At 38.2% G+C, this 25,169-nt stretch overlaps 3 protein-coding genes across 8 annotated transcripts in view; 1 reads left to right on the top strand and 2 right to left on the bottom strand.

Moving 5' to 3' along the window:
* Window positions 1–8,850, top strand: part of gdpd5a (glycerophosphodiester phosphodiesterase domain containing 5a) — a 32,571-nt gene extending 23,721 nt beyond the window's left edge. For 2 of the 4 annotated variants that reach the window (XM_058412344.1, XM_058412346.1), the window contains exons 11-16: window positions 99–320; window positions 3,587–3,747; window positions 5,576–5,726; window positions 6,086–6,168; window positions 7,014–7,126; window positions 7,304–8,850. In XM_058412344.1, the coding sequence (XP_058268327.1) occupies window positions 99–320; window positions 3,587–3,747; window positions 5,576–5,726; window positions 6,086–6,168; window positions 7,014–7,126; window positions 7,304–7,395 (822 nt within the window). In that variant the 3' untranslated portion in view covers window positions 7,396–8,850. The remainder of the gene's footprint in view (window positions 1–98; window positions 321–3,586; window positions 3,748–5,575; window positions 5,727–6,085; window positions 6,169–7,013; window positions 7,127–7,303) is intronic. The other 2 variants (XM_058412345.1, XM_058412347.1) reach the window with 1 other exon arrangement.
* Window positions 8,851–9,264: 414 nt separating this feature from the next.
* On the bottom strand, window positions 9,265–16,945 carry LOC131367113 (SAM domain-containing protein SAMSN-1-like). Its single transcript, XM_058412348.1, has 8 exons — window positions 16,740–16,945; window positions 16,090–16,161; window positions 15,801–15,953; window positions 15,092–15,227; window positions 13,973–14,124; window positions 13,477–13,683; window positions 11,897–12,047; window positions 9,265–9,791 (listed from the first exon to the last, which is right to left on the bottom strand). The coding sequence occupies exons 1-8, from the start codon at window positions 16,791–16,793 to the stop codon at window positions 9,601–9,603; spliced, it is 1,116 nt and encodes a 371-aa protein (XP_058268331.1). The 5' UTR covers window positions 16,794–16,945; the 3' UTR covers window positions 9,265–9,600.
* A 174-nt stretch (window positions 16,946–17,119) lies between these two features.
* Window positions 17,120–23,803, bottom strand: LOC131367114 (uncharacterized). 3 transcript variants are annotated; one of them, XM_058412349.1, is made up of 8 exons: window positions 23,629–23,803; window positions 22,593–22,691; window positions 22,044–22,102; window positions 20,709–20,740; window positions 20,339–20,419; window positions 20,011–20,093; window positions 17,973–18,060; window positions 17,120–17,864 (listed from the first exon to the last, which is right to left on the bottom strand). In XM_058412349.1, the coding sequence occupies exons 1-8, from the start codon at window positions 23,650–23,652 to the stop codon at window positions 17,473–17,475; spliced, it is 858 nt and encodes a 285-aa protein (XP_058268332.1). In that variant the 5' UTR covers window positions 23,653–23,803; the 3' UTR covers window positions 17,120–17,472. The 3 variants fall into 3 exon arrangements, with proteins under 3 accessions (XP_058268332.1, XP_058268333.1, XP_058268334.1); XM_058412350.1 differs by having other exon boundaries at window positions 17,120–17,861; XM_058412351.1 differs by lacking the exon at window positions 23,629–23,803 and adding an exon at window positions 22,903–23,021.
* Between the last annotated feature and the right edge of the window lie 1,366 nt (window positions 23,804–25,169).

The following is a 25,169-nucleotide window of genomic DNA, read 5'->3' as shown; positions in this document are numbered from 1 at the left end:
GGCTTTGCTTACACTGTGCTCTCTTTATCATTAGGATTAGAACCGTTAATTGTTTCAGAACTCATAAACAGCAGTCAGCAGAGTCTTTTGTCCCTCAGGATGACCCCTACTGGATGACCCAGTTAATGTCCGTGAAGGAGCGAGGCCGAGCGGCCAATCAGACAGTGTGTAGTCTGGTGGAACTGCTGCGTCTGGCAGTGAAGACAAACCGCTCAGTGATGTTCAGCCTGCGTAGACCTCCACCTCAACACCCACGACACGAGGTCTGGATCAGCGACGCCCTAAAGGCTGTGCAGCGCTCCGGCATCCAGTCTGAACAGGTGACATGTGACCTCATAATAATAATATCAACCACAAACAAATTGATTATTCATTACAATTGATGATAAATTAATTATTATTGGTCATGAATGATAAATTACATTACATTTAACATTTAATTTAGTAATACATACCATACAAGGTATAAATGCTTTATATAGTGGCCATATTTAAATAATTTATTAGCATCAATATTGATATCATGACGTGATCAATAACTGATATTATTAGAGAATTAGCAGTCATTTTAAAAGAATAAAAACATTTATATGTATTGCTTAATTGTTATATTAAAACCCTTATATTATACACTGATCAGCCATAACATTATGAGCACTGCCAGGTGAAGTGAATATCACTGATTCATCTCCTCATCATGGCACCTGTTAGTGGGTGGGATATATTAGGCAGCAAGTGAACATTTTGTCCTCAGAGTTGATGTGTTAGAAGCAGGAGAAATGGACAAGTGTAAGGATTTGAGTGAGTTTAACAAGGGCCAAACTGTGATAGCTAGACCACTGGATCAGAGCATCTCCAAAACTGCAGCTCTTGTGGGGTGTTCCCGGTCTGCAGTGGTCAGTATCTATCAAAAGTGGTCCAAGGAAGGAACAGTGGTGAACCGGCGACAGGGTCATGGGCAGCCTAGGCTCATTGATGAACGTGCATCTGTGGGATGTGCTAGACGAATAAGTCAGATCCTTGGAGACCCCAACTCCCAACTTAAAGGATCAACCTATGAACATCTTGGTGCCAGATACCACAGCACACCTTCAGGGATCTAGTGGAATCCATGCCTTGATGGGTCAGGACTGTTTTGGCAGCAAAAGGGGACCAACACAATATTAGGCAGGTGGACATAATGTTATGCCTGATCGTTGTATATTTACAACACGTATCATACAGTAATCCCCCGTTTATCGCGGGGGTTACGTTCCAAAACCACCCACGATAAACGAACATCTGTGATACAAGGATGCCACCCCTAAATGCTTTTTTTTTTTTATTGTTTAAGCTGTAAATTAGCCTCCCACACACTTTAAACACACACCGAAAACATTTGCAAGCATATAGCGAGATGAATTTGGGGTAAATTTAGTAGAAATATCACATTTATAGTGAGTATTATACACTATATTGCCAAAAGTATTCGCTCACCTGCCTTGACTCGCATATGAACTTAAGTGACATCCCATTCCTAATCCATAGGGTTCAATATGACGTTGGTCCACCCTTTGCAGCTATAACAGCTTCAACTCTTCTGGGAAGGCTGTCCACAAGGTTTAGGAATGTGTTTATGGGAATTTTTGACCATTCTTCCAGAAGCGCATTTGTGAGGTCACACACGGATGTTGGACGAGAAGGCCTGGGTCTCAGTCTCCGCTCTAATTCATCCCAAAGGTGTTCTATTGGGTTGAGGTCAGGACTCTGTGCAGGCCAGTCAAGTTCATCCACACCAGACTCTGTCATCCATGTCTTTATGGACCTTGCTTTGTGCACTGGTGCACAGTCATGTTGGAAGAGGAAGGGGCCAGCTCCAAACTGTTCCCACAAAGTTGGGAGCATGGAATTGTCCAAAATGTCTTGGTATGCTGAAGCATTCAGAGTTCCTTTCACTGGAACTAAGGGGCCAAGCCCAGCTCCTGAAAAACAACCCCACACCATAATCCCCCCTCCACCAAACTTTACACTTGGCACAATGCAGTCAGACAAGTACCGTTCTCCTGGCAACCGCCAAACCCAGACTCGTCCATCAGATTGCCAGATGGAGAAGCGCGATTCGTCACTCCAGAGAACGCGTCTCCACTGCTCCAACGCGAGTCCAGTGGCGGCGTGCTTTACACCACTGCATCCGACGCTTTGCATTGCACTTGGTGATGTATGGCTTGGATGCAGCTGCTCGGCCATGGAAACCCATTCCATGAAGCTCTCTGCGCACTGTTCTTGAGCTAATCTGAAAGCCACATGAAGTTTGGAGGTCTGTAGCGATTGACTCTGCAGAAAGTTGGCGACCTCTTCGCACTATGCGCCTCAGCATCCGCTGACCCCGCTCCGTCAGTTTACGTGGCCTACCACTTCGTGGCTGAGTTGCTGTCGTTTCCAAACACTTCCACGTTCTTATAATACAGCTGACAGTTGACTGTGGAATATTTAGGAGCGAGGAAATTTCACGACTGGATTTGTTGCACAGGTGGCATCCTATCACAGTTCCACGCTGGAATTCACTGAGCTCCTGAGAGCGACCCATTCTTTCACAAATGTTTGTAAAAACAGTCTGCATGCCTAGGTGCTTGATTTTATACACCTGTGGCCATGGAAGTGATTGGAACACCTGATTCTGATTATTTGGATGGGTGAGCGAATACTTTTGGCAATATAGTGTATGTATGTATGTTCCTTGCCAGAAGCCTTAGAAGGTGCAGAGCGTTTGGGCGACATAATAGGGCTTGCAAAAAAACCGTAAAAAAATAAAGCGTACACAGAACAAAACGAAACACTTGGGACAGTGACATGCGAAGAACTGGGTGCTGGAGAATTCTGCTTCCCTTTCCCCAGCTGCACGCATAGCCAGCAGCCAATCACAACCGTGATTAAATGAATGGGGCATTGCGATTGGCCAGACTCGTTCCTTGTTTTGTAATTAATAATTATATTTTTATTAATAAATTACCTTATTTCAACATAAAAACAATTCAGTATAAGGTTTGTGGATACTGTGATATACCAGGAAAATCCGCAAAAAAATTATGTTCCAAATAAAAATCTGCAATATACCGGGGCCTCGATATATGAACCGCGTAATCTAGCTAATAATTGACCATTATATTTAGTTGAGATCATAGTAATCCATTTTTTCCATCATTTTTCAGTGCGATCCTTGTATATCCGGTCAGTGCAGTCTCAAGTATTTACATAATTAGCGAAAACTCTTTAGAGTAAATCTGCAGGTCTGTGGTTGAGAATGACTGATATTGCATTGTGTGAAAAAAAAATCTTGGAAAAAGATATTAGAACTCATGTTTGTTGTACCATCATCATCACAATGTTTACTGTAAATGCCCAGGATATTTTCTGTTTTAAAGCTGCTGCGTAGTGTCGAGCGGAGATAATGCCGTAGCTTGTTTTGGCCATGTTGCTGACACACAGGTTTGGAATGCAGATAATGAGTTCATGGTAGTGTCAGGATGTTGGCGTGTCAGTGCTGTCTGACAGTGTAACTCAGTGGTCAGAAGATTGTGTAAACATGTGTGTGTGTGTGTGTTTGCAGGTGATGTGGATGGCAGACTGGTACAGAAAGAAGGTGAGATCCGCTGTGCCTCTTCTGGAGCAGATGGTGGAGGAGGAGGAGGTTTCTGCAGAGGAGTTTAAAGAAAGGGGAATCCGTACAGTGAGCATACACTACAGCCAAGCTACACAAACCGAAATCAGGTACACACTCTGTCACTGCACAAAGATATGAGTATGTGAGAGAGAGAGAGAGAGAGAGAGAGAGATCATTATGAGGTGTATTCCCTCATTGCTGTTCTACCATATAAACATTACTAAGCTTTAGTGGTTTGATAAAAGCTCCTGCCCTAAGGTCATTCAACAACGGTCCAGGAAGTCAAATCTGGCTTGTCTCATCTACTCAAAATGCTCCTCTTTTAAAAAACAATGTGTCAAAAGTTTCAGAGTTCCTAAAAACATGCAAAAGGTTCTTGAAAAGGTTCCTTCAGTGGAAACATGGCTGAAGTTTCAGAAGACAGAAACTCAAACACTCAAAATTTTTCAGTGGCAAAGTGACAGAAAGTTATTGATAATCATTAAAATGCTCAGCTAGAGGCTGTTTTCAACATTTTACCCTTCAACTACATACAGTGCTTCTATGACAAACCGTAGTACGAAATCATAGTGCAAAGTGCTTCAGTTATGTCCGAAATCTAAAGGAGAAGATCAAAATGTGTTTATTGACTGCATATATATTTATATGTTCATACACGTATATGGAAAATGGTTGAATCTAAAGATTAGTAATGCCAGTCATGATGAAGTAAAGGTGGGTTTGTAGCTTATTCTTTAACATTATTCTTTATCTTTATCCAATTATGATTGGAAAAAAAAGGATGCAGTCTCCATGGCAACGATTACATGGTTGCATGCATCTATCAGTCATATAGCATTGCTGTTTACACCAGTAACTGGAATATCATGTGATAGACTTTGAACTATGATGGTCATGCTTTATTTTTTGTATGGATTTCCATTGTACTGGATTGATGTTGACATGACATGACATTGCAGTTCATTAATGACGGCATAACTTTGAGTTGCATTAATTAGGCCTTACTTATAGAGTGCAACATCACTGATGGCATGACATTGCACAGCATAGTACTGATACTGACATGACATTGTGATTCAGTAGTGTTTTTATTCTATTAATAATGCCATATGGTATGGTTATACATGCTGACATCGGCATGACATTGCGTCACAGTGACTTTGCCGTTGGATTGCATTCCAGTATATTGATCATTCCACAATATTACGTTTCAGCTGTTTGATTTTCCAAGAAACAGTTAGGGGATAATGCAGGGTTGTCACAGTAGGGTATGCTTTAGAACAAAATCTTTTTGATACACTGCTCACGTGAATTAAATGGCTTTAATCCAAACCTCGGTAACTCAAAGCAAGGTGACGTGTAATGTAATGTTATAATATAATATAATATAATATAATATAATATAATATAATATAATATAATATAATATAATATAATATAATAATATAATATACTTTTAATATTATATACTTTTAATATTATATACTTTTAATATTATATACATTTAAACTCACATACATTTAAAGGGATGTTCTTGAAGGTAAAATAATAATTGTTTTTTATTATTCCTATTACAAGGAATAAAACAAGGATTAAGTTACATAATTAAAAAAAAAATAGTTTTAAGCCATTGCCTTTAGTCACTAAGAAAGAAAACCAGTTTGGAAAAGTCTTCTGGACTGAAATGCTCATTTGTGTTGTGAAAAGCTTTCTGTCAATCATTTTATAGAAACTATATATTCCACCTAACATCCAGGGGGCGGAGCTTCAGGAGCACACAAAGCGGGAATCATTCAAATGTCGAACCCACTGAACTGTTGGAGATCTTGGAGAATAAAAAGATTATTCTGATCTAATGCACCTTGATATTTGTGAAATTTGTTATTTAATATGAAGTAGTCAATTTGTACCTCTGTGTGTATCCATGTATGCAAGCAGACGCTTGAGAGACCGCAACGTGAGCATGAACGTGTACCCGGTGAACGAGCCGTGGCTTTACTCAGTGTTGTGGTGCAGCGGCGTTCAGTCCGTCTCGTCCGACGCTCCTCACATCCTCCGCAAAGTGCCTCAGCCCATCTGGTTAATGGTGAGCAATGGATCATTTTCTAATCGTTATCGTAGTATTATTGGCCCTTCGATATACTGATTCATCCTGACCAATCATGGACGGTCCAGATAAGTGTAATTGGACAATTTGTGGCTTTTACCATTCAATAATTGTTAATGTCAGAGGGTTAATAAATTGAATGACATGCTCTATATTCACGGCATGATAGGATGTGATTTGGCTCTATGACAGAGGAGCTTGTGTGTCTTGCACTTTTCAGCTTTTATATCTATTTCTGTCTCGTTTTTTCTCCTGGAGTTATCATCCCTTGAAAGAGTTGGTCATATCGCCATCTGGTGGCGAAACATGATAATGACAGCTGCTGTTTTTTTCCCCAGAGTCCAGACGTATACTGCGTAATATGGATCATGGCTGATTTAATATCTGCAGCAGTCATAATAGGAATATTTATATTACAGAAGTGAGTATATTTCTAAAATTTGAAATGGCACACACACACACACACGTTGATCTGGCCATGTACCCTCTACTTCTGAACTGATGCCATTCTTCTCTTCGTTCCTTCTCTTTTTCTTTTGTTCTCTCGTCATTCCTGTCTGCCTTCTCCGCTGCATGCCTCTTCGCTCTTCCGCTGCTTTCTGCAAATCTCTCAGCTTTCACTTCATCAGGTAAAACAGCAGATCGAAAGCTTTGCATTAACCTATTTGTTTTTGTTGGTCATCCCAAAGTCCATTTTGTGGGTTTTTTTTTTTCTTCTTTGGTGTCATATTTGTGTTACTGACTTCCACCTGCCCTATAACACATTCTCTAACCTGAAGCTCATTTATTTATTTATTTATTTATTTATTTATCTATCTATCTATCTATCTATCTATCTATCTATCTATCTATCTATCTATCTATCTATCTATCTATCATGTGTCTGTGGTTATTTATGCTTGTAGTTTGTCCAGGAAAGAATGCTAATGCAGGCTTATGTCTGCGTCAGGTTCAGGGTGAGCAAAGTTTAGTGATGTGATAATGTGAGTTAACTTGAAGATATTATTATGAATATTCAGTAATATTAATATTAATAATAAGAAGGAAAAAAAAGAAGAATTTAATAATGAACTTGTAACTATTTACTCTTAGTATTTTATCGATTATACATTTACTTTAATACGTTTAAATTTCTGTATAATTCTGAATGTTTAAATGCCACGTTCAGAATTATATGAAGTAAAATTCACAGTTTAAATGATTGAAATAAAAGGAGAACATCTTGTTAAATAGTGTGTTGAAAGGAAGGAGTGTGTATTTTTGCAGGTGGAGGATGAGCGGGATGCGCAGCTACAACCCAGAGCAGATCATGCTGAGCGCCGTGGTACGGAGACCCAGCCGTGACGTCAACATCATGAAGGAGAAGCTCATCTTTTCAGGTGAGAGACACGAACACGCACAAGCCACGTACAATAGCTGAGGAAGGAGTGAAGACGATGATGGATGTGGTTCTTACAATTTACTTTCATGCTGTATTTCACGGTTTTCTTATGATCTTCTGATGATAACAACGCCATGCTTTCTTCCATGCTAATGCTTCAACCGTTTTCTCGCAGAAATAAACAACGGCGTCAGCAGCACAGACGAGCTGCCTCTCTACACCGAGCACGGATATGAAGGATACGCACGCGACACCATTTCCCGCTGAGCCGGACGGCGTTCCGAGATCCTCGGTTCCTCGTTTCACTTCACGTAAACATTGTTGCTTGGACTTTTCGGAAAACGAGCTGCTCTGCCACTGCCGACAAAGGACATCTGTGATTCTTGGAGCTCTGAATTGCACAGCTCTGTGATTGGATTTGTATTTGCTTATTTATATAAAGGACCTTCACTCTGATGCCTTACGCTCTGGATAAAAGTGTAAGATATAAGATGAAATGTTGCTGCAGCGGTAGTGTGGATAGTTTCATCTTATGGAGTGTAGAATTTACTGAACAAATTGCCATACTGCAAGTGGCTTCTTCTTCTCATTATGATTATTATTATTATTATTATTATTATTATTATTATTATTAATTGTTTCTGTTTTTGTTTTTATTATTATTATTAATTGTTTCTGCAACTGAGTCGACTCTGTGATGATCTGTACTCTTTGGAGGATGGAGGATTATTTGTATTCTGCAGTCGGTCTGTACTGCGAGTAGGTTTTTTGTTTTGTTTTTTTCTTCATATTTTATCCTTACTGTAGTATTTTTGTGCCGTCGACACTGCAGTGGTTGAAGTTCTGTGGTTCTCAGAGTTTTAAATGAATCGATGCCTCTATGACGTGCAGATTTGAATGTATTTCATTTGTAGAAAGTGAATTAAAAAGAAAAAAAGAGACAAGGGAAGTAAATAAAAGTAAACGTCTACGGTTTTTTTCTGCCCTTGCCAGATGAAAACGGCGTCTGATTGAAAGCTCTGATTACTACTTGATACATCACTGAGGTTGGAGGTTCACCGAGACTGAGATATGATTGAGTTCATCACTCACGCACTCACTCAACTCGCACATGTTTTTCGTGTTCACTTACACATTTTGATTTGTATCTGAGAAACAGGATCCGGCGTTAGTTTCAGATTTTGTTCAGAATTGGTTCTCTGAACGTTTTCTCTGCAGATCTTTTATCTTTAGGCGCACAGATTCAAAACTTTCATAATCCTCAGTTTTAAAGGTGCAGTGTGTAAATTTTGGGGGAGTGTGTTATGGAGAGCACTTTGCTACAGGGATGATGTTGTGTGTTAAACGGAAGAAGGTTGTAGTATGTCAGCGCAATATAAAAAAAAAAATGGCTCAGGAGGTAATAAGCAACATGAAGGATGTGAGTATTATGATTAAGCAAAGGGGTTGGGCTTCTTTGTCCTGATTGGACAGATATCGTTGGTCTGCAAATCACTTACACATCCTACTAAGGTAGCACTATGAGCAGGTATTTCATCGAACGCTACCAGAATGTGCGAGAAACATGAAATATTACAAAACATGTCTTGATTATAATATCACTGCCTGTATCTTCAATCTGGTCATCGTGGGTGTCATGAGTCTGTCTTCAATTAGTATTCAAATGAGAAATGTCATACTCCTGCGATGTATATAATATTTTTTTTAATTATATTGACTCAACCATGCTGCTATTTTCATGTTTAACAACAAAAAATACATTACATACTGCCGCTTTTATCCCAAACTCTGTATATTCCTAATACAACAAAAGGCATGTTTGCTTCATGGAAGTCATTTTAAAAAATGCAATAAATGTAGAACACACATTAGATTTGCTTAAAATTAATTCCATAAAGAAGTAACACACACATACTGTGGATTGAAATAAGTCAGATTGAGATTAAAGCTGCAGCATGTGACTTGATAAAATCCAAGTAGCAGTATGATTGATCCATTCCACAGAAAAAGTGCACGTGACCAATTGAGAGAAAGGAATTTTGTGTTTTTATAATAATAATAATAATAATTCAATCATTCTGGATTTACTGCAAAAAATATATATCAGGTTTATTTAGAAAGTTTATTCTGCTGAATAGTTCATGTATTTCTTTTACATGTTATTTACATTCTATTTACAGTGTTTTATGTTCTTTTTGATTTACAGTCAAAGCTGACTGTTGAAAGGAGTGATCTATATGAATGTTTTGACACAACACACAGACACATATTGAAAAATCAGATTTCTGTGTATCATGGCACAATTGACTAACAGATCAAAAAGGAACGAAGGCTCCAGATTCGCGCTAAATCTCCGTCTACAGTAATGTCCTGACATTTACGCCAATTGATCGCTGCCCCGTTTGCATGAGGGTCGTGTTGTTCCTGAGATGTAGGTCAGGTTCTCAAGCAGAGAAACACACAGTGGCGTGGTTAAACCTCAGCTGGTGATGGGGACAGAGGTGCAGGTAGGTGGTTTTCTGTGTCCTCTTTGCTGCTGTTGTCGGAGCAGTCCGAAGCAACGTAGCAGCCCGAGTCTCTGGGGCAGTCGTTCGGTTCAGCTTTCTCCATCGCGCTCGGAGATTTGGGCACTTCCTCATTTTCCGTTTCTCTCTGACTGTTAGCTGAAAGAGAGAAACATCGAGAATTGGGTGTTACCTGCAAGCTGACCCCTTTTATACTTATTTTAATATACATCTGTTATCTAAAGACGTCTGTATAATGTATGTCCAGTGAGCAATTTATTGAAATATATATCCAGGTGATAAAAGTGAAAATACTGTTTACTGCCCTTTCTTTTGAAACCGACAGACTTTTTGTCAGCACACAGTATGTTTTGAGAAAAAAAGCTAGTTTTGCAACATGATTAAGGTTGGGCTGGTTCAAAAACCTAACCACAGAAAACTCACCACTGCACTCACTTCCTGTCAGTAAACTGAGCTCTTGCATCACGACCTGTTTCTTCTTATAAACTACACGCTGTTTTTGTTCTCAGGAACTCATGTTTAAAATAAATTTACAAATGGGGGATTCCTGGTTAGTATGCTAACTTCAAACCCCACCACGACTGCATTAAATTAAACTTATTCTGCTTTGATTAGCTCGCTAACCCCAGAGTTCAACTCTGTAAAACTGTCCCTGAGAGAATGTTGTGTTTCACACTGACAGGGTGCTGTTTGTTTCTTTATTTATATTTCTTTATTTATTAACGGTTGATGTTATCCAAGGTGAAATTACACATAAGGAGGGAATCTAAGCTGAGCACAGAGATGCAGCTGTGTAAATAAATTATTCAGTTTAAAAGTAAGATTTAACCTGCACAGGATGTAAGCTAAACTCATCAGTAGAGTAGGCTACTGAAGCTAACTGAAGTAAAATGACTGTATTTTGATGTTTTAGGCAAGCGGAAGGGTATTTATTTTGTTTTTATGCTAGCTGAAGGATAAATATTGTGTTTTATATTAACTGAAGGGTAGTTGTTGTTCTCTAGGCTAACTGAGGGGTAATTATTTTGTTTTTAGACTAACTGAAAAATAAAAATGTGTTCTATTCGAATTGACGGATAATTATTGTTTCATGCTAACTGAAGGGCAGTTATTGTACTTTAGCCTAACTGAAGGTTATTTAGTTATTGTTTATTTATGCTAGGTGAAGGATAGTTATTGTGTTTTATGCTAGGTGAAGGATAGTTATTGTGTTTTATGCTAGCTGAAGGATAGTTATTGTGTTTTATGCTAGCTGAAGGATAGTTATTGTGTTTTATGCTAGCTGAAGGATAGTTATTGTTTATTTATGCTAGCTGAAGGATAGTTATTGTGTTTTATGCTAGGTGAAGGATAGTTATTGTGTTTTATGCTAGCTGAAGGATAGTTATTGTGTTTTATGCTAGCTGAAGGATAGTTATTGTGTTTTATGCTAGCTGAAGGATAGTTATTGTGTTTTATGCTAGCTGAAGGATAGTTATTGTGTTTTATGCTAGGTGAAGGATAGTTATTGTGTTTTATGCTAGGTGAAGGATAGTTATTGTGTTTTATGCTAGGTGAAGGATAGTTATTGTGTTTTATGCTAGCTGAAGGATAGTTATTGTGTTTTATGCTAGGTTAAGGATAGTTATTGTGTTTTATGCTAGCTGAAGTGTAATTATTGTGTCCTGTGTCCTGTGGTAGACTAACAGAAGTAGCTGTTGTATGCTGAACCAGGCAGACTGAAGGATAAAAGTTTTATAATGTAAAAGGCTAACAGTTTAGTTATTTTGTGGTATAGTTGGAATTGTTGTGTAGTTCTTGTTAGTGGACACTAGTGGACCCACCTGAGTGCTTTGCAAACTCTTCTGAAGTAGTCAATGAAGGCTAACTGAAGTGCAAGTGTTGTTTATTAAGGCTAACTGACATATAAGCATTGTGTATTAGCCTAGCTACGGTGTAAATATGGTGTACCATTTTATGCGACTGAGGTATTTACTGTGTCTTGTGGTTGGTCCTCTAATAGACAAACTAAAACCTTTATATAACATAGTGGGCTAACAGATGTGTGGTTACTGTGTAGTGTAGAAGGCTAACGGAAGTGTAGCTGTTCTTCACTCGTGGATTTGTGTTCTGTTATCAGTAGCCTATTAGCTAATGAAGATCACGTGTTCCACTAGTTCAAAAAGCTCAAAATTTTCAACAAAGGCCAATTTTTGTTTTTTCCTTTTATTGTGTAACGGTGTGTGTGTGTGTGTGTCATTCACCCTCTGTGTCATGTAAACACTCTGTCGCTGCCAGCAGTTTGTGTCTGTGCTCGGGATCGAACACATTCAGCTCAATCAGGTGCTGCTCTTTCAGATCCTTCAGATCTTCTACAGTCTGATAACCGTTCAGCAACAGGGAGGACATGAACTCCTGCAGGGGGGGAAATATGAAGAGAAAAGATTTCACAGTTTTTAGGTCGCATCACATTAGACTTGTCTTAACTTCTTATCACACGGTGCAATCTGAAGCTGAAACCGCAGTGACACGTCATTTCCCTTATTAATGTTTTTTTTTTGCCTTTATCGCTATTATCTCTGAAAACAGAGTAAAAGCTTAGACCTGTTTACAAAAATGCTAATTTTTTGGTTTAGATATCATATCATCTGGTGAACCTGAAAATATTTTATTGGCTGTTGGGTTTAAAACTGCAGGTGTTTTTTTATCAAGTGGAAAAGTTTGCATACCCTTTAGAGCAAAGTAGACAAATGCACTTATTTTAGTAACAAGGCCATGTAATTTGTTCCATTTCAGAGATGGGTATGATAAATTTAATAGTGAAAAAATGAAAAGATTTCAGTTTTTATTTGTTGCCTTCATCAAAAATGGAGCTTCTTTCAAAGCACATTCTTCTCTTAAATTTATTTTGTCCTGTATTTTGAATTGTTGTAGTATAAATGAATTTTTTTTTACATTATGCCTTTCTGTTATAATGAGTGACAAACTTTTGCGGTCAACTGTGCTGTAGTTTTAATATTTGAGACATACCCAGCAATTCAACATATGACTGATCACTCAAACAATTATGTAATAAATGAAGCGTAAAGTTCTGCAGATTATCTCAAGGTCATTTGGTTTAACACTGAGTGACGTTTTGATTTACTTTAGACTATCAGGAAGTTAGTGAGTAGGCAACTATAAGCATTGAAACGTGCTGTAGAGTGACCAGGGTCATGTATATGTGTGAGTGGAACTGAGCATACACTTATAATAAACTCATAATCTGAGGTATGGATAGAAAATGAGAAAAGCCAGAAAAATAAACATATAGAAAAAAAAAAAAGCCTCAGTGGATTCGCCGTATTGTACAAAAGTGGGCCAATGCTAACAGGCACTGGGGTCATCCTTACCTGGAGGTTACCTTTCCAATGAAGCAAGGGTGAGACTACAGTACATGCTCAAGGGTCACCCTTGCTTCAGTGTATATTCTCACCTAGATGCTGTACATTTGCACCTGAGAACTGCTGCTGTAATCATAAAGACTGTCCTGTTGTTTATCTCAGGACTCTTATTCCTAATCTGTGCATACATCCTTTCAATGCACAAAGTGCTGTATGTCTTTACTCTTCTACTCCTGTATACTGTACTGATTCCTAATCCCTTTATCCAGCAAGGCTCTTATTTGAGTCTGATTCTACTTAAACTATTCTGCCTCATGTTGTCTTTCCTCACCTCTTGTTCATTAAGGATCTAAAACTACATCTAGATTTCTCTAAAGCTTAGTTTCTAATGCCGTGTTCATGCACTTTCCAAGTTTCCCCACATTAGCAATTGGAATACAGTCAAAAAATGAAAGCAGCACCTCCAGGTTCAGTCTCTCGAGGAACTCCTGGAGTGTTTTGGGTCGAGGTCTCCTGCTTCTCCTGTGCTTTCCCATCCTCTGCATTGGAGCAGGCTCATCAGCCAGAATGTCCACGTAGATAAACTTAAAGCTGCCTACTTTGCCGTTCAGCATGCCTGTCCATATGCCCATGGGGGGCTTACTGATGATGTCAATCACATCTCCAACCTGAGGCAATGGAATAGTTAGACATTATAAAGACTATGACATGATACTGAGCTATCATCATCGGTTAACCCATATGCTTTATGGACAGATTTTATATTAATATCACATTCAGGACTTTTTGAGATAAGTGATGGAGCTCAAACCAATAGAAAGAGCTAGAAAACTTCCATCAGTACTCCATCAGAAATGTATTTCTGTCATCACTAATGAGATGGCCTGGGTCACTGGGATTGTCATTTTAGGGTCATTACAGTAAATTACACTCATTAGAAAGAATTAATGACTTTACCTTGAGTTTCAGAGACTCTGTGTCATATGGACTCGGGAGGAAATCGGTGTGAACTTTTGCTTTGCCGCAGAAATGGATGGTTTCGGGAACTTCCTCCTCCAGCCTTAGACTGTCTCTATTACATGAGCCCTCAGAGCCACTGGTGATCCCACCTGATAGCCAGAAAAATTGCACGATAAATAAACTAGCTGGTGATTTTAGAGGCAGTATCCAAGTTGAGAATAAGGCTGAGCATTACAGACTTAAGGCTTGTGACCTGAAAGTTTCAACCTGAGTTACAGCTTGAAAGTTATTTCCTGGCCATTTAAACCGAGTATGTGCACAGGAAACTGTGTGATAACCAGACTCAAATATAACTGTATAACATAGTGGAAATATAAGTTTTCCACTTGCCATATATAGCTTTAATTGGGTGGAAAAAAGTTGATAATGTCCTATTCTACAAATTCTCAACAACAAAAAAAAGATTTATGTGTGTAATCTACAGCAAGGTAAAAGAGCGTAGGATGTCTAGATTTGACATGATGAACATTAAATATGCTGTTGAGAGGATATGAAAGAGGGTGGAGGCTGTAAGAAAGGCCAAAAAAAAGCTTATTTATATCACATTAGGAAATTAAAATGCAAAAGTTTAAATTAATCATTCTGTGTAACTACTTTTCACTAGTGATATCTTAACATTCTTTATTTAACCATTTCTGTGAACCGTTCTCTGACATGAAGGAACATCGGCGAAACCAATCAAATTCACTGTACAAACTTTTGCACATTTTCTATCAGGAGCTCATCAGTTCTCAGTATTTTGAGAATTCTGAGTAGAGGTTTTATGATCATATTTTTTTTTAAATACAGCGTTAGATTTATTCATGTCCCATTTGTTTTGCTTACAGTTTTAGTTATTTTTCTGTATGAAAGGTGCTGTTTCAGTTATTTAAGGTTATTTAATAAAACTAGGTTCATATTAAACCACACTACCTAGTTCTGTAACCTTGATTCTGCACCACAGTGTGATAAACAAATACCAACAAATCCCACACTATTAAAAAAATATGTAAGACAAATATGTAAGTTAAATGAGATAGAGATCTGTGTGTGTGTGTGTGTATGTGTGTAGCTTACTACTGGTGGAGCTTTGGCCGCTGTGGAGACTGAAAAGACTTTCCACAGAGTTACTGGACTTGGTGCAGGCTTTGGCTGGAGCTTCAGTCACATTAGTCACTGCTTCAGCTTCTTGGTCTCCATCTACACCGTCTCCCTGTGCACAACACAACACAACCTTCATAACAAACTTGTTTTTTCTTTTATTATGTTTACTACACTATACTACAAAATATACCTTCTCCACAAATGCTGCCTTGCCATGAATAAATTGGATCTTGGAATAAATCAGACTCTCAAATCTGATTGGTCAGAAAGTGTAGCTTCAACTCGTTCTAAAATGCTGTTACAACGGCTTCTATAGTAACAGATAATGCGTGATGAGGAGATGTTTATTTAGAATGTTGGAGTCAGAGATAAAATTACACACACTTTTGTCACAGCACATCTCGTGAGTTGCCGCTTATAGTAAGTATAGTAAGCTGTATTGCCAGTCTATTTAAGAAACACACAAACTTTTTTATTTCTACTTTACTGCTTTTTGCTTTCTAAACAATGAAAAGTCCTCACTGGCCTTCCTGATAGGTAATATTCGTGCATGTTTTGTCACTTCAGTGGTTAGAAAGTTGACATGCCTTTCAGTGATAGGTTTAACACAAGAAACGTGAAAAAGCAGACGCTGCAAAAAAAAAAGCCAAAACACCCCTTTGCTTTGATGTTCAGTGCTCACCATTTCCTCTGACAGAGCTCGAACGTATTTCTTCCCCATCTTCTTGCGCATGGTCAACGAGATGGCTTTCATCTTCTTCCCTAATCCCCCTTTGATATGATCGCCTTCGGCCAAGTTGCCATCAGCCTGTCGCCTGTCGCCATCAGCCTGTCCCTGGACGTTTAAAAAGTGTACAAGTCCTCAGATTAAAGAACAATACTCCACAACATGACATGTTTCATAATGTGTATGATTATTATTTCATTACATCCTCATTTCTATAAGTAGCAATGTACACCGAAACATTTACCAAAGTGCTTTCATGTTCCTCCAACTTGGACTGATTTTTTGACGTGTCGAACCTGCCAAAGCTGTATGAGCGCTGATAAAGACAGAAGTAAAATGTTTAACAGAAGTAAAAGACTGCAACATGTCAGCAAAATGCATAAAATAAAATTCTAAAATAGCAAAATATCAAAAATAAAATTCTCTTGTACCAATACAGAAAGCAAATGCAAGTGTGGTAATTTTAGTTATTTTTTTATAAAAAAAATTTTTCCCCAAACTTGCTCAATTTTGGCAGAAAACTCATTTAAAAAGAAAAACAAAAAGAAAAAGGAATAGAATTTTATACACTTGTTCTTTGTTTTTAAGGACACCTAGCAAAAAAAGGACCTCTGAAAAACAACAAAGCAATAAATAAATAAATAAATAAATAAATATAAATGGGGAAAAAATACATTAATAAAAGAAACAGCCATGTGTCTTTGTATTTTTTCACCCTGTCCTGTTTTTGGAGAAAATAGTTTAAGTAGTTAATCTAAAATTTGGACAAAAATAAAAAGACGCTTTTGCACCGGTCCAGTCACAACTGTCTTTTTTGTTCTGATATTATAATATGCAGTGTTTATAAGCACTTATGCAATATTACTAAAGTAATTAGTCTTCCTGTTTTTTTACCTTTGGTTTATTCCTTGGTTTCTCTGCGGCATTTGAAGTTCTCCTCTGAAGCATGACTCTCAAAGACGCGTTATTTGTCTTTAGAAACAAACTTTACTATGCATGACCAAACACGCTACACACACTCACACTTTTCATGCACTCACTATACACACACGGCTCACACTCACACAGGGCTAAGCCCACACTTCCTCATCTGTACAGGATGTGTTGCTCATAGGCCTCTTACATCTGGTCAAAGAGTTCGACGTTGAGCTTCAGGAGAAAAGCCGCTGTAGCAAAAGTGTATGAGAGATGATTGCTATGTAAATGTGATGGTTACGGCAAGTGAGTTTCAGGAACCTGTTTCATACAGGTCATACACAGGAAAGAGGTTGATCAAGAACGTATGTCTGTTTTGTTGCATCATTTTAACTGGTAGCATCAAAGGCATGTCTTGCATTTACATTTAATCTGAATATACTCATTGTATCATCTTCATTAAACAAAAGAGATATAGTAGCTAGAAAAGTGACATTCATTTATCTGAATATTTGCCCTTTTCTTGCATCTGGTCTGACAGTCAGGTTCATATTGCTGATGTTTTCACACAGGCAGCAGGGTTAAAGCGTGTTTTTTTAATGTGGTTAACTTATCACTTTCTTATTTTCTTGGGACTAATTGAGAACCATTTCCTAATATGTTGTTCATGAAATGTCAGTATTAGATACATTAGCATAACTAGGTGACACAATCAAGACCAGGGACTCACCATGACAGTGTCAGTCATGTCCAGGTCTGTGAAGGAGTGGATGACCCTCAGTGGTGGATACTCCTTCCTGAGGAGATCCAAATCATTGATCAGTTCTTCATACCGGTGCCGATCGGTTCCTCTGGGCAGAGTGAAGTTAACGTTATATAGCCATGGATCAGCTGTGGGTCTGTGGCAGGTGTGGTAGGATGATTCCCAGAATGAACAGGTGTCCATGGAGCTCCAGTGGTGGTGGAAATGTCCAGGGTTCCACAGACCTACTGTTTCTTTTATGTCCCTCTCATTTCCTGGCTCAGACTGCTGGCTAGACTCCTTCCTGAACTTCTTCTCAGGCTTTTTAGAGAGTCCTATGCAGGTTATGACTGTGACATCTTCTTTAAACACCATCATGACCAGATGGAAGTTATTTATGTTATTTTTTTGTCAAAGCTTTCATGGCATATATAATATGTTTTGACACTTGATTTATTAACAGGCCTTACCACTGATGTCTGGAGGATATCTGCTCCCCAAGACACTGCTCTTTATCGGCTTCTTGATCTTCTGGAGATGTGACTTATCATCAATAACCTGCTGGCCAAATGGAAGGTCAGTATTTAAGTCCCTTCAGCCTAATTTTCAATAGATTTTGATCACCATTGTTCCCCAAAACCAATCACTGATCACCAGTGTATTAGAATTAGAGCATGTTTAAGTATAACACATGGACCAAGTTGTCTCATATTAAGATTTAAACTTGAATGGGAAAGTTACTTAACAAAAAGTCCCTGAACACTGATTAGCAGCTAAAAAACAACTGACAGAAAATAGACAGCACTGGTTTATTGCTGTAGACATGGAAAATGGAGGCTTTGTATTTGTTTCTATTTTTTCTCTGCATTTTAAAGAACCTGTCAAAAATCCTGGCACCCAAATCCCAGTTGAGGGGCTTTAATTATCCCTTGCACATTTGTGGTAATCTACAAATGCAAATGCAGACTGATTGGCCCCTTGTGCCACATTAAAACCTATTTGTAATAGACATCAGTGGGAATGATAAAGTGGGCTGTGGGCTGCCCTCCAGATCTTGGCTTCATGACCATGCCTGGCACGTGTTGGAGAGATTAAACAGGCCATTCACGACAATCTGTTCTACATTACTAATAATGATCAGTTGTGCTAAGTAATTGTACTGGATCAGAGCACACCCCTAGCTAGGTGTGGATTTTGGGTTTGAATCACCTTCAGATATTCCAAATAAGTCCAAATGCTTTTTCATGGATGGTTATTATAAGACACAGCTGACTATATACACATCAAATAACATGCTTTGCTCAGTAATTGTGCTATAGGAATGTTTGTAAAAGGGAAACATAAAATGGATGCATTCATTAGTTTCTTTTGGCTACCACATGCTATGGTTTGTACCAGGTTTAACCAATCCAACGAATGAATTTTTCTTGCTTTTCTGGTTGAAAACTACTAGCCAGCTTGATACATTCCACTAGCTACTACTATTCACTTAGCAGCAGTAGATGAAGTACTGTGTAATAAAAGGTCTAATATCTTCTATTACTGACATGTCAGCAGAGCTGTCACAACGGCAGGGTTATTAATATAACAAAGTTGACTGACGGTAGATTGTGGCTTAAAATTATAAATAAATATGTGCTATGACCGTTCTTACTACTGCGTGACACGCCTGATACCCAAAATGTATCTGCTAAGAAATATATAATTGTATAGTTCCCACAGATCAGATGATTGAACTCATCTGATCTGTGGGAACTATACAATTATATATTTCTTAGCAGATACATTTTGGGTATCAGGCGAATAGTGAACCCAGAGAAAGCAAACAACATGGACTGGTGATGTCGTTGCACCAAAAGACTTAATTTTAATTGACCAAAGCTCTGGTCAATTAAAACCAAAGCTCTGGTCAATTAAAATTAAGTCTTTTGGTGCAACGACATCACCAGTCCATGTTGTTTGCTTTCTCAGGGTTCACTATTCACACCCTGGAAGATTACAAAAACATTTATCCATTTGTAATGGTGTGAAATTGCTACATTTTTTAATTTAATGTCAATTAAAGTCGCCATGAATTTAGTTGAGAGGCAAATGTTGAGTTTGTGGATGAGTTTGCTTTATGGCTCCTCAAAGTAGAAGTGACTTGTATGACACTGAAGGATCACTAGCACAAAGGAATTACGCTCGCAGACGCTTTAAGCACATGGAGATTTTAATCACCGCTCAGTGACACGTTCGCTAATCGACCCTCTCGTTTGTCTAACGTTTGACAGAGTGCTACTTTTAACATGACTGATAATGAGTCCAAAATTTGATATAGTGGTGCAAGATGTTTTATATGAGCTAGAAAAAGAGAGCTCGTGTTGACAGATTTAGCGTGAGAATGGGTTGGCTTGCAACTTTTCTCTCAAATGCAAACACAGCTCGGTAAACATTTTTCCACATATGTCGATCAGGCTGATAAAGATACAGAAAAGATTCATCTGGCATTGAGATTGGCTGCCGTACCTGAACATCGTAATCCTTTTCAATTTTTTCAATTCTTTCTTCTTGAGCCAAAGGGTTAATCATGTAGGGATCTTCACTCACATCTGCTCAGAATGCAAAGATCGTAAAAAAAAAACAGTTAGAGAATGATGACAAGCCTCCATCCATGCAGAAAGAGTGCAAACATTGTAACATGGGCTAAAAATTGCAAAAATTTCCAATAGTGATATTAAGGGGGCTCATAGTCCCATAATCAACCAGACAGCCATTTTGTAATCTTTCACCCAAGCAGCACAGTCCATTGACACATCACTTACATTTAAATACACACTCCTACTGCATCACTTACCTTTAGTTTGATGGTGAACTAGATCTATATCATCTCTCTTCCCAGTGCATGGACAGTAGACATTACTGGATGCTGTTTTGTCTGTAAATAAGAACAGAGACCAAAATAGTCGTTATGTTAGTGAAACACATAATGTGTAAAATAAATCAAGTGCCAGCTACTGAGGCAGCCAAGTGGGGTACGAGGGGGACAGCCATCTGAGCCATTTGGGAGCGTGGACTTAATTTGGAAAGCCAAAATTAGAGTGATAAAGGACCGATGGAACAGTGGGAAAATCATGTAACTAAAGTCAAAGCTTCAGTGAGTGCACTTTAAACTTTTAATTAAAAATGGCAGAGTGCAGTGTGATTAAAAGAAAAATCTGACATACCACCGATGCGTGTTAGCTCTGATGTGCGCGATCTGTCACAGAAAACACAAAAGATGTGTTAGACACAATAAAGATCCACTGTTATGTCTTACTTTAATTAACAAAGAGCACAAGAAAGTTAATTATGTTATCACTATAAGCAGTGTAGTGTCAGTTAAGTGGAATAGAACTGAGTGGAACAAAATTGGCTCAATAGAAAAGCATTGATCTTATTGTTGGGAGATCGGTCAGGAAGTTTGAATCCTGACAGCCACCCAAGCAAAGCTGGGCATTTTCTCTGGGTGGGAGGGGTTATACTATTTCTCCTCTGTCAATCACAGTGGCACTAGCCAATCCTAGGCATTTGCAATCATGCATGAGGATGAGGGCAGATATCATGTGCTATCCAAAACCCACCCCACTTGATAGCTGTCACATAGGAAAAGCTAGCCAATGGATAGAGTTTGGCAAATTACCAAATTGTGGGAAAATTGCGTAAAAATTATTTCAATTTACAGTATACTCATTCCCTTCTTTTATTTGTTTGTTTGTTTGTTTTTTGTTTTGGTTTGTTTTGGTTTTTTTTACAAAAAGGGCTGAGCAACTGGAAATGAAGAAATAAAAATCCAGCAATAAACTTAGCTGTGCACTTTCCTATTGAGCCAACCAGTCAATAGGAAAAAAAAAACAAATTTAAAAATAAAATTTTATGGATTTATCCAGAGAATCAGATTTCTCCAAACTGTTTTAAAGCTGTAATTGTATTAAAATACATGATATTTATCGGTTTGGTTTTGTAGCCTTGTTACTTTAAAATGCAAACTAGATAACATGAGCGCTAATTAGCACTGTAACTACTTAGCATGCTAAAATGTCTCTGTAGATGGCTAGCATATAGTTCTCTAAATAAAAAGGTTTCATCATCTAGAGAATTATAAGGAAATTTCTACAAATTGCACAAAGCCATAATTCATGCTCACTTCATGATTCATATGAAGAACTTAATGAGCTCATGATAAAAACTGTGAAGTAATGGAGAGAGAGAGAGAGAGAGAGAGAGAGAGGCCATTTGTGTTGCAGTACTAAAGGAGAAAAATCTCCAGATTATCACTACAGATCTGTCAATTTCTCAAACAGACTATTTTGTCCTTGTTTTGGCAGATGAGCAGATTTAATCTCAGCCGGTAATCCGGGGCTTTCTTTCTCTCGTTTACAAAATCATGACGGTGAAAAAATCAGTATCAGAGTTTGTATTAAAGACACAGACAGAGAGAGAGAGAGTCTGAAAGCCTCTACATAAACAAGTAGCACTTGGCGTAGCTTCCTGTACGCCGAAAAAAAGATACGATCACTCACTTTCTCTTTGCTTTCTTCAAATCCATCTTACATTGTATGATGGGAGACTGAAGAAGCTCCTAAAAGATGGGGAATAATAAATCATGACTAATTTCATGCATTTTCATTTATTTTTTTTTAGTAAGCATTTTAATGTCGACAAAATGCATTTAATGTGTGGAAGGTATTTTTAAAACATGTAATTAATCCAGAACAAAATTTTAAGGTGAAATAAAAAAATCAGTTGATTAATTGGTAAAATATTGGGTCCACAGCTACTCTGACCTACTTACATTTATTTCCAAGAAGAAGAAAAAAATCACTAAAACAGCTGAGGTGATACACCGAGCGAATTAATCAAGGATTTGGTCATTTCCCTGATGAATGTGAAACAGATTAATGATGCTTTGTCCAGATGGTGGACACTTATTCTGATTAATGTCCTCTCTCGAAAAACAAGGAGCGCTCAAACGTGACTCAGTCATGCACGAAACGATCCTCAGGAATGCATGTGTAGATGTGAATGATTAATCTGGTGCATGATTGTGGTGTTTTATAAGGAGAGCTCACCGGAGTGACGCAGGGCTCCGAATCGCCCCACATGGGGCTCCATGGCGGTGGATCCGGGTTTGGCTGCGGAGCCTCGTACAGGCTGTCTGTAGATCCCTCCTAAAAGTAAATAAATACATATATAATAAAGCGAAAGATTACCAAAAGATGTCATGGCAATTCCAGATATCAGACAATTTTCTAAATTCGTTTGCAATATTTTTACAGCAAAGTATTTTAGTATTAAACTGTTTGAGTGTTTCTGGATTTTACTAGGACTTTGTCAGTCAGAAGTGAGCTCCAGAGCTAATGAAGTCATACAGCCTCTTACTTAGCATTGTGCAAACTGTCTAACTATCCAAAGACATTGTTTTGGTCGCTTAAAATAACAGTCACTTTCACTTTCTTTGAGTCTTTTCTCTGAGTAGTTTATGCACAGTGACACCAAACGATGTTCAGAGGAAGAAAGTGACTAAGCTTCACACTGTTTTTTTCTGTACTATGTGACATCCGTTCTTCCACTTTGATCGAAAAAAACAACACTGTCAGAAATCTATCACATCAGCAATTCTGCTTGAGAGACTGATGTTGTCTTGAAGTTTGCATAATGCTAAACTGCTAGCTTTAGGCACCACTTGCGTTGTTAGCAACACAAACGACAAGCATTGACCCTGAGATTGAGCTTCATCAAACTGAAATACGTTTCAGAACATGCAGATCGGCTGATGTTGAAGTGAAGCTCCAGTAGCGGAGCTGGATTTACGCCTCCTAATCCTGCACAGTCATCTGTGATCTCTCAGCCTCTGTTACTGCGCCATATCTCTCTTATTTTAGCTTTTCACACCTCTGTACACATTCTTTCACACCTCAGCAGGTGAGAAAGGCTCTTGCACATGATTAAACTTTGCAGTGCCATCAGAAAAAAAAACTAGACCTCAAGTACCCTCTCCACCAAATGCAGGCAATCGTTCCTCCAGAACCAACTTAAATTAAAGAGAACAAAACATGACATCTCGGTCCTGCTGTATGAAAAGAGCTATTTAACTGCATGTCTTACCAGACCGAAGCAGAATAGGTTCATGTTGAAGTGGCTTGTCCCTTCCTTTCTACCTCACAGGAGAGAACAGCAATGTTTGAGCGCACACACAAGCTCTCAGAGAGCGGCTGTCCGGCGCTCTGCGGCTTAACAGGAAGCTGAAAATCCCTTCCATAATCCAATAGACGAGGTATCAACCTTTTGTGCTGAGGGGAGAAAGATTCACCATGATGGCATCCTCTTCTAGTGCAGCAGATATTTACACTTTTGATTATTCAGCATAATATAATCTCCAGAGTAGTTTTGTGATCACAGATGAAGGCCTAAAATTCAACAAAAATTTAGTTAGATATAATTCCTTGCATACAATGTTCTGGATGAGTGACTAACATGGCAGAACAGAATTACTTTTTAGTTATTGGCCATTAGAGATTTTTTTCATGGCTATAGATGTTTGGGTGTTGCCCTATGATCAGCATTGAATTTCTTTTTACCTAGTCTACTAGGGGCAATATATTCATAGAAAAGTTCTGAAAAACAAAACCGGTTAGTTGTTTTGCACACAAATGTTTCTACCCTCAAAGTAAATACTGATATCAAACTCATTTCTGCTTTCTGGTATGCCCCAATAATCCTGTAACATTTGTAGGTGATATCTTCAACCACTAAAATTCTGTGTAAGGTTACCCAACAGAGGAAAAAACACTAAAGAATCCTGACTCATTTTATAACAGATTTTCAACGATAAATGATTTCATTTGTTTATTCTGATTGAAAATATCTGATAAGTCGATTTCCATTCTGCCAGTGTATAAATCGGTTAAACATCTTTTTGCCATTTCACATTGCCACTTTTTGCTACATTGCTGTCCTAACATCTTCAAATAAAATACAGAATCCTGATGAAATACTGTGCATTTAACACACCATGCAATGACAAACATGAGCTTTAGTCTCTAACTGTATGACTACAAGATGATCATCTAAGTAAGGTGAGTGTAGACTGCTGTACCTGAGTTGCTCACATCAGTACCACACAGACTACCATATCAGTGTCAGTGCTGTACAGGGAATAAACCACCACACAAATAATATCAGTGTACAGTATCAGTTTGCCTTTTTCATTTATAATTAGCGTACAGAGGGCCAAAACTTTGTAGTGATTAATCCTTCACCTACAGATGACCCTCAGTTGTAGGTTCACTTCTTTACCCAGCAGCTCAGTGCACATTTATCTCAGCTTTACGACTCTAGCCGTGATCTCAACTCTGAGCCTTCAGGCCTCTTGACCTATATTTCCGATTACTTCAGCATAACCTGGATGACGCGCCAACGCACCGTTCTTCCTTTAATCTGTTTAGTATTCTATATTTTTCTCTTTGTCTCTCTATCGTTCTCTCTTTTTCTCCCAAAGAAATCCTAATTCCCTCGTTTGAGGCACAGCAAACACTAAAGCCATTCACTCAACCTGGATTAAAGCTCTAAAGACTTTTTCAAAAGAGGTTTATTTATTTATTTATTTGAATAATTATTTATTTATTTGACTGAATCTGTATGAGCAG

The sequence above is a fragment of the Hemibagrus wyckioides genome, linkage group LG16 (genome assembly GCF_019097595.1).
Source record: "Hemibagrus wyckioides isolate EC202008001 linkage group LG16, SWU_Hwy_1.0, whole genome shotgun sequence".
NCBI lineage: Eukaryota > Metazoa > Chordata > Actinopteri > Siluriformes > Bagridae > Hemibagrus > Hemibagrus wyckioides.
Note: the sequence above shows the minus strand (reverse complement) of the source record. Positions and strands in the feature narration are given on the sequence as shown.